At 18.1% G+C, this 9053-nt stretch overlaps 2 protein-coding genes across 2 annotated transcripts in view, besides 21 other annotated features; one reads left to right on the top strand and one right to left on the bottom strand. All coding sequences in view use genetic code 6, as the record gives it.

Annotated features, from left to right (window-relative positions):
* Positions 1-66: 66 nt before the first annotated feature.
* Positions 67-120: a microsatellite.
* A 254-nt stretch (positions 121-374) lies between these two features.
* Positions 375-424: a microsatellite.
* A 793-nt stretch (positions 425-1217) lies between these two features.
* Positions 1218-1331: a microsatellite.
* Positions 1218-1359: a microsatellite.
* Positions 1245-1355: a microsatellite.
* Positions 1269-1377: a microsatellite.
* A 52-nt stretch (positions 1378-1429) lies between these two features.
* Positions 1430-1470: a microsatellite.
* Positions 1430-1475: a microsatellite.
* Positions 1430-1483: a microsatellite.
* Positions 1431-1484: a microsatellite.
* Positions 1485-1547: 63 nt separating this feature from the next.
* Positions 1548-1595: a microsatellite.
* A 2196-nt stretch (positions 1596-3791) lies between these two features.
* Positions 3792-3879: a microsatellite.
* Positions 3796-3878: a microsatellite.
* Positions 3820-3910: a microsatellite.
* Positions 3911-4309: 399 nt separating this feature from the next.
* IMG5_025510 (protein kinase domain protein) lies at positions 4310-6766 on the top strand (the record flags this gene model as incomplete). The annotated part of the gene is made up of 2 exons (XM_004039312.1): positions 4310-5234; positions 5967-6766. Coding segments are annotated over 2 exons (1725 nt in total), but the record flags the coding sequence as incomplete, so codon positions are not given.
* Positions 5713-5830: a microsatellite.
* Positions 5745-5830: a microsatellite.
* A 13-nt stretch (positions 6767-6779) lies between the features above and the next one.
* Positions 6780-6825: a microsatellite.
* Positions 6780-6827: a microsatellite.
* Positions 6828-7107: 280 nt separating this feature from the next.
* Positions 7108-7154: a microsatellite.
* Positions 7155-7233: 79 nt separating this feature from the next.
* Positions 7234-7279: a microsatellite.
* A 25-nt stretch (positions 7280-7304) lies between these two features.
* Positions 7305-7394: a microsatellite.
* A 229-nt stretch (positions 7395-7623) lies between these two features.
* The window catches only part of IMG5_025500 (hypothetical protein), a gene marked incomplete at both ends in the record, with an annotated part of 1617 nt that continues 187 nt past the window's right edge, over positions 7624-9053 (bottom strand). Inside the window, 2 exons of the mRNA XM_004039311.1 lie at positions 7624-8151; positions 8488-9053. The exon at positions 8488-9053 is cut by the window's right edge and continues 187 nt beyond it. Of these exons, the coding sequence (XP_004039359.1) occupies positions 7624-8151; positions 8488-9053 (1094 nt within the window). The remainder of the gene's footprint in view (positions 8152-8487) is intronic.

The following is a 9053-nucleotide window of genomic DNA, read 5'->3' as shown; positions in this document are numbered from 1 at the left end:
GATTATAATTAATCTCAAAAAAACACTAGTTTAAAACTAGAAAGTATAAACAAAACAAATCCAAACATAAATAATATATAAATCGATATAAATTAATAAAAATACGAAAAAATTAAAAAACCCTCTCAAAAATTATTTAAAACAGAAGAAAACATAAAAAATCCAAATGTTTTTTTTTTCCCCACTAATAAAATTAGCAATATGAAAAAAGACAGTTGTATTTTTTAAAAAAGAATTTCTTCCTAATCATCTTATGATAATTTAAGTTCTGCGAAAGCCCCGGAAATCAATATAAATTAAGATTTATATGTATCAAAGATAACTTTCGATTAATTAAAAGAAGATAATATAAAGTTTTAAAAAAGTAAAAATACTATATATATATATATATATATATATATATATATATTTATACATATATATAATTAATATAGATTTCGAATAAATAAGAAATTAAATTAATAATTTTATTGATTTATATCAATAACTATCCATTAATAATACTAATACTTTAGATTATAATTAAAATTATAAAAAGACTTTTGAAATAATAAATAACTTAATATTTTAATTAAATGAAATGACGAAAAATGAAATATAATTATCACTAAAATAATCAACTATACAGGAAAAAGACAATTTAATATTGAAACTATAAAAATAAAATGAAATACTATAGTCTAAAATATTTAATTTTAAACTTTAATAATAGAATTATTTATAATAAAATAAATAATTCTAAAATTCAGCAAATAAAAACTAGGTTTTATTAAATTAATAAAAATAAATACATGAAAATGATCAAAAACAAATTTAATAATTAGAATAAAAACTACAGTTTATTCTAGATACAAATTTTGCTGAAAATACATCCGAATTATCCCAAGCCTAGTATATTAAAAAATTAAGATTAAGCTATAATGATTTAGTCAAGGAAAACGAAAAATTAAAAAAGGAAAACAATCAACTTAATATAGAAATAAAAAAATCTAATTTCAATAATAATAAATTATAATAAAAATTAGCAAATCTTAATTATAAATTAGAAAATATCAAAAAAAAAATATCCGCAGAAGATCTTGAAATACTTATGAAAGATGATAAATAAATAGAAACTAAAGAAATAATTTATTAAGATTCAACTAATTTATTAAAAAGATTATAAATACCATAAGATGCAGATTTTAGAATTAAAAATCTAAAATTTGAATATAGTGAAATAATAGTAAATAAAAATAATTAATAAAAAAAATATAAATAAAAAAAATTAAATAAATATAAATATAAAATAAAAATAAATAAGTATAAATATATATAAAAAAAATAATATAGAAAAAAAATAATAAACAAAAATAAATATCTATAATAAGAATAATAATGATAATTATATATCAAAATTTAAATAAATATGAAAATAGAAATATAAAAAATATTTATATATATATATATATATATATATATTTATATATAATTATTTATTATAAAAACACGATAATTCTAAATATGTCACATACATTTTATAACATAAAAATAATAATATTAATTTTATATATTATTTATAAATATATTTTTATATATTTTTTTTATTAAATATAAAAAAAACATTATATATTAATAATAAATAAAATTCACATATATTTATTTATAATTAATATAAAAATGTGTATATCAATATAATGCCTTATTAATATATAAAAATACACACACGTGTATTAAAATATATTTATATACATAAAAATAGTCTGATCTTTTAGAATAAGGTTCTCAAAACTTCAGTTTAAAAATACTAAAAATAAAAAATAGTAACTTAAAATAAAAATATATCTCTCTGATCTCGAATTAATTTATATCTTATCGCGAATTTTTCAATCGAACTTTATAATTAATATATGAGCTTCATATATTGACCTAAATATCTGATATAGACTAGATTTAGTAAAATATATCTTAAACTGCATTTACTTAAATTTTTAAATGCGAAACAGTTCATTTGTGGATTTTTGATTCTTTAACTGGTTTAATGTATACTCATAATAAAGATAAAAAACTAATCAAGTCTTTACCTGCTAAAGGTATTTTTTAAGACGTTATAAGGGGTAAATTACCTATAAATATGAAAAGTTAACTCACTTCTAGATATATGTATGTATAGGTCAACCCTTAGAGTACATATGAGGCTAATTCAATTAATAATTCATAAAATTTGCAATATTTTACGGCCTAAACTACATTTTGTGTTCCTATTATATTAAACTAATAGACTGTATGTGGTATATTAGAAATATCTAATAGCAAGAGTGAAGAATTCATTTAAGACGAGGAGTTACTTGGGGTACTTTTTGCCAATTACCTAAACGAAATAATTCGCAAAATAAAAGAAACTCGGGAAAACTAAGTCTAAATAAAATATAATTCTTATATAATAGAGGCTTTTTGGGACCTAAAAAGTTCCCAAAGCCTACTGAACTTAGAAAAAAAGGTGAAAACCTATATGGAAAGTACTTTTTGTGTATAGAAATATGCTTTTTTTTTGTTTCTAAAACTTAAATTTTCTCATATTTAAAAAATAAATTTTTCCCTAAAAATTAAGGTGCTTTATAATAATGCATTTTTAATAAAAAAATAGAAATTATCACAGAAATCTCAAAAAATGACTTTTTTGATCCAAACATAGATATTGATAGTATTTTGCCAGTTTTAGTGATTCCTTTATGTACTAAAGATGATAAAATGGATGTTTTAGGCATTTTAGAGGTTCCATTAAAAAAAAGAAGCAAAATAAGTGGAGATAAAGATAAATTATTATTAAATTCAAGCCCAAATATAGGTATAGACTAATGTTTTGAAAAACAAATTGAAGCTTTTTCTACTGTTTTATCTATGGCTATTTTTTATATATAAAAATGTTGTATATAATAATAAAATTAATGATTATAAAATCAAATATATATATATTTATTTATTTATTTCATAAATAAAATTAAAAAAAAATTTTTTTTTTTTTTTTTGTTTTTAAAAAAAAAAAAACAAAACAAAACAAAAATGGAAGGAATTTTATAAAATCTACCTATAATAGATTTCGTTAAACTTTCATATACTACAATTGCTATATATAATGAAAATACTATCCTCATATATAATATAAAAACTAATAAATTAATAAAAAGGATCAAATTCACATAAATTATTACTTGCTTATTTAATTCTAGTTTAAAAATTTTCTTTATAGGACAATAAGATGGTACTATTAGTATTTGGAAAGATTTTGAAAATATTAAAATAACCAAGATTTTTTAAGAAAAAGAATAATAAAAACCTACTATATATATTAAGGTTATTGTATATAATTTTAAAAATTAGAAGACAATTGTACTATTTAGTGGTCATGAAGGAGAATTAATTAAATAATGGAATTTTTTAAATGGAAGATGTATAAGACATATTGAAGGGAAAATTAATTATGATTTTTTTTTAGGTAATTAATAAGAAAATTCAATTGATGAATATTAATAATAAAGAATAAATGGTAATAATTATATTAATTATGTTTTTTTAATATTTGTTTTTTTATTTTAATATTTTTAGATAATGAAATAAATTTAAAAAGAAAAAGAAAAGTATTGAAAACTACACGTTATTTTAAAATTATAAATATGAAAAATGATTAGATTACTGATAAAAATAACAAATAGATGAATATATATAAAAATAAAAAATAAACATAATAAAAAACTCATTAATGAAAATTATTGATTTTATATAAAAACTAAAAACTAATAACTAAAAATAGAAAAAATATTTAAATATAATGATATTTAAATATATTAAATATATAAAAATATTTAAATATAAATATATATAAATATATTTATATATATATATATATATATATATATATAGATATATATATTAAAATAATATATAATACTTTACTTTTACTTTCTATTTTTTATTATATATTCAGTAAATTGAATTTTTTTTTATATAAAATTTATATTTTAAAATATATTTTTTTTAATTTTCCATCTAGAAATTAATTTCTCATAATTAATATATTATTATTTAATTAAAAATTATATAATTAGATTTTTATTGTATAATTAAAAAATAACTTCAAATATCAATTTTATATACAAAATAAACAAAATTAAGAAAAAAACAAAATAAAATTTTACTAAAAAAATTAAAAAAATACATAAACACACATATAAATATAAAAAAACTTATATATATATAATACAAAAATCTATACATAATTATATTAAAATAATCAAAAAAATACATGAAAATAAACATTTACAATTAACAGGAATAAATCCAACAACAATTTCCAATAGGTTCAATAATTCAATAAAAATACCGTATAGATGAAAAGCTAGGTAATGGTTCATTTGGTACCATATACCGTATATAAAACATTGAAACATAAGAAACATTAGCCATGAAACTTGAAAAAAGGCAATAAAATCAGTCCAGTATGTTAGTTCGCGAAATAAAAGTAATGCAAGAATTAAAATTAGAAAAGGGTTTTCCCCGTTTATAATTTTATAGTAAAGAATATGACTATAATTTTATAATAATGACCTATTTAGGTAAAAACCTTGATATTCTATTAAGGAAATGCGGTGGAGTTTTTTCCCTTTAAACTGTTTTAAATATCGCTGATTAATCACTTTCCCGTTTTGAGTCTCTACACTCTAAAAACCTCCTCCATAGAGATATTAAGCCTGATAATTTTGTTATTGGAGTCAAAGAAAACTACAATGTAATCCATTTAATAGATTTCGGCTTAGCAAAGTACTACCAAAATGCCAATAAGCAGCATATTAAATTAACTGAAAATAAAGGTATGATTGGAACAGCTAGATATGCCTCTTTAAATGCCCATTTAGGCTTGGAATAATCACGAAGGGATGACTTAGAATCTTTGGGGTATATTCTAGTCTATTTTTTAAAGGGAGAGTTGCCTTGGTAGAACATAAGAAGCGAAAGTAAGGAAAAAAAATACGAGTTAATCAAATAAATGAAATCTTCGATTAGTGTAGATATTTTATGTGAGAATCTTCCTTAGGAATTTTCGTAATTTTTTAAATACGTAAAAAATTTAAAATTCGAAGAAGAACCGAATTATGCCTTTTTAAAAAGCCTTTTCAAAAAAATCCATTTAGAAAAAAAATACAACTCAAGTTCCGTAGACTGGGAAATTCTTCCCGAGTACAGACATAAAAGATAGAGTTAATAACTAATAATTAACAAAATAAGTCTATAAAATAAAAATAATAGGAAATCATTTGAGATATCTAATAAAAAATAAGATTAATACTCCTTAAATTTCCTAAATATGGAAGGATATTAAATTACTTAGAATTTTTTAAACGTAAACAGTATGTAAAGTTGCATAAATACAACCGTAAACTCCATATGTAATTCCTCAAAAATGAATAATTATAATTATTCGTAAACTGATGAAATAAATGATGAAGAAAGTATCTAAATTACCGATGTTATTAATAAAAATATTCGCGAAAAAAGTACTCATATAATTTTTCAAGAAATAAGGATTAAAAGTGCCATTATTAATGAAAAAACTTAATTCGAATGTAAAAAAAGTCTTAAATATTATAATGATGATTAAATTTAGAAAAACTAAACATTTTAAATAGAAAATAAGATAAATTGAAACAATAAACAAAATTTGTATATTAATTAGTTTATATATATTTTTTTTTAATTTATATATAAAAATATATATATATATTTATATATATATATATATTTATATATATATATATTTATATATTTATATATTTATATATTTATATATTTATATTATATTGTTTAAATGTAACAAAAAATTCTTTATTTATTTATTTATTTCTTTGTTTTTTTTTTTAACTAAAATAAAAATAAAAAAATGTCTCTTTTATTATATTTATTTTTTTCCTTTGTTTTTACTTCTTATCCAGTTGCATTATTCCATGGAATGGGCGATTAATGTATAAATCCTGGTTTGAGATCATTTACATAATAAATTTAAACCTAATTACCTAATACTTACGTAAAATGTATTGAAATTGCTTACGGTGCCAGCTCTAGTATATTAATGAGTTTTGATAAATAACTTACAGAGGCCTGTAATTTAATCAAATCTGATTAAAAATTTTAAAATTAGACAATAAGTACTTTAGGATTATCCCAAGGAGGTCTTTTAGCAAGAGGAATAGCCCAAAAATGTGATTTTGGTGGAAAAGTAGCCAGAATAATATCTATAGGAGGTCCTTAAATGGGTGTAGCGACCATACCAAGGTGTCATTCAAGTATTTTTTGTAAAATAATAAACTTAGTCATAAAAAAGGTTATATATACAAAAGAAATTCAAGAAAAGATAGGCCCAGCAGGTTATTTTAAGGACCCTTAAAATTATGAAAAATACTTAAAAAATTCAATATTTTTACCTGATTTAAATAACGAAAGAAATTTCGATTTAAAATAAAAGGAAAATATCTTAAATATAGAAAAATTACAACTTACAATGTTTTCGAAAGATAAGATAATAGATCCGAAAGAAACATCTTTTTTTGCCTTTTATGCAAAAGATGGTAAAACTTTAATAAATATGAAAGATTCTATATTATATAAGAATGATCTTATAGGATTATAATAATTAGATAAAGAGGGAAAAATTGAATTTGTAACAATAAATGGAGATCATTTAAAATTTACTAAAGATGATATTATCAAATATTATATACCAGCCTTAAAGTGATAATTATTAAATGATATATATATATATATATATATAATATATATATATATATATATATAATTGATATTTATAAATGTTTTACTTATTTGTAATATAGTTTTAAATTAATATATATTGTTTTTTTATATTTATATATATTTAATAGATTTTATTTTTTTTAATATATATTTATTTTTTCATATTAATAATTTGTTGTATTTGATATTAGTATATTAATATATTTATGATTATTTTATTTTTAAAAATTAATTTTTTCATTAATAAAAAAAAATGTTTAGAATTTAGTTATAAAATTTTATCAAGTTATTTTTGATAGATAATCAAACATATTATTATTTTCTATTTTATTACAAGTATTTTTTAAATTTTACTTACTAGTTTTCTTTAACAAAAAAATTTAAATAAAATAAAATATAATTAAAAAACTAATTTGAATATAATGTAAATCATTCTATTTTATTTATCTTAAATAAATATTATTTAAAAAAAAAAAATATTAAAATAAATAAAATAAAGCATATATAGAAAAAATGATTAGATATATATATATATATAAATATAAATATATATATAGATATATATATATATATATATATATATATATATAATATTTAATATATATATATATTTATTTATTTATTATTATTATTTATAGTTTAACTAAAAAAATATTATTTTTTTATGAAAACAAATAAATTAAATATTTAATTTAAATATTTTTTTAATTTTAATACAAATAAAATTTTATATTTTTTTTTAAATTAAACATTTATAAACTTCTAAACTATTATTTTAAATTAATTATATTTATGTACTTTAACTTAAAAAAAGTAAATGTTATTCTTATATATAAAAAATCATAATAAAACTTTCTTTAAAACATGCTCAAGCTCCTTTTATTTTATAGGCTTCGTAATATAATACTACATTCCAGCTTTTAAGGCATTTTATTTATCAACTTCACCTACAAAAGCAGTACAAGCACAAATAATAGGCATATTTTATTTATCTTCTTTATAAAATTAGACTAATTCTTCAGTTGTCTATATTCCGTTTTTCAAAGGCATATCAATATCCATAAAAACAAGTAAATAATTTCTACAACAACTCCCTTCTTTATATTTCTATTATATTTTTTCTAAACATTAAAATCCACTAATAGCAATATCACATTTAAGCCCATATTATTCCAATTTTAATTTAAGTACATAACAATTAAATTAGATATCATCTACAATTAAAATACTATTACATTATAAACAAAAATCCTCTTAATTAAATATATTTTAATAATCACTCAATTTTTTATTATTTATAAATATATTAAAATTAGTAATATCATTTACAGATATACTTTCATCATTACTACTTGAACTAACACATGTCTGATCTTATTAAAAATTATACATATCAATCTATTTAATATTATAAATCCGATTATTAAAACTAATAGTACTAGTTAAATTATTTAATTGATTATTCTATTTAATCTTTTATATACTTATATTAGATTCAGATTAGTGGACAATAACTTTGTCTAATGACAAATTGTTTTAATTTTATAAACCATATTGTAATAGATTTATAGATTTTATTGATTATTAAGTAATATTTGCTTATATATCTGATTAAATAACATTATGCCATTATTGATATTCTTTATTAAATATCATTTTTTCATTATATTTAAATCCTTTTATATTTTTAGGATTATTAATAACATAAAAACTAAAACAAGAACCTTTATTTATTTCACTTAAAATCTCTATTTATCTCCCCTAACCTAATCCTTTTGCTAAAATATTACTTATACTTAACCCTAATCCTGCATTGCATGTATTTAGAATCTTCTAGTAATGAAAATTACCAAAGGCATGTAGAATTTTACTTAAATTTTCTATTGAAATACCACATCCCGTATCTTAAATTTAAATCTAAACAATATTTTCATGAATTAATTTTACTTTTATTTATATAAACCCTTAATTAGTAAATCTTATAGCATTATTTACTAAATTTAAAAACACTTATTATACTCTAGCGGGATCCGAGTTTAATTCTATAGGAAGAAAATTATCATATTCAGTCTTTAAGTCTAATCCTTTTTAAAAAGTAACAAATTTTACCAAATTAATACATTCCTAAATAATCTTTTAAATAGAAAAATTTTAAAACCTCATCTAGAATTTCCCTAAACAAATCTAAGCATAATCTAAGCAATCATTAATTACATTTAATAATAGTTTATTAGAATTATAGGCAGGTTCTATTATTGATTTAGATATTT

The sequence above is a fragment of the Ichthyophthirius multifiliis genome (genome assembly GCF_000220395.1).
Source record: "Ichthyophthirius multifiliis unplaced genomic scaffold scaff_1120509249701, whole genome shotgun sequence".
Lineage (NCBI taxonomy): Eukaryota > Ciliophora > Oligohymenophorea > Hymenostomatida > Ichthyophthirius > Ichthyophthirius multifiliis.
This window is presented reverse-complemented; position numbering and strand designations above follow the sequence as displayed.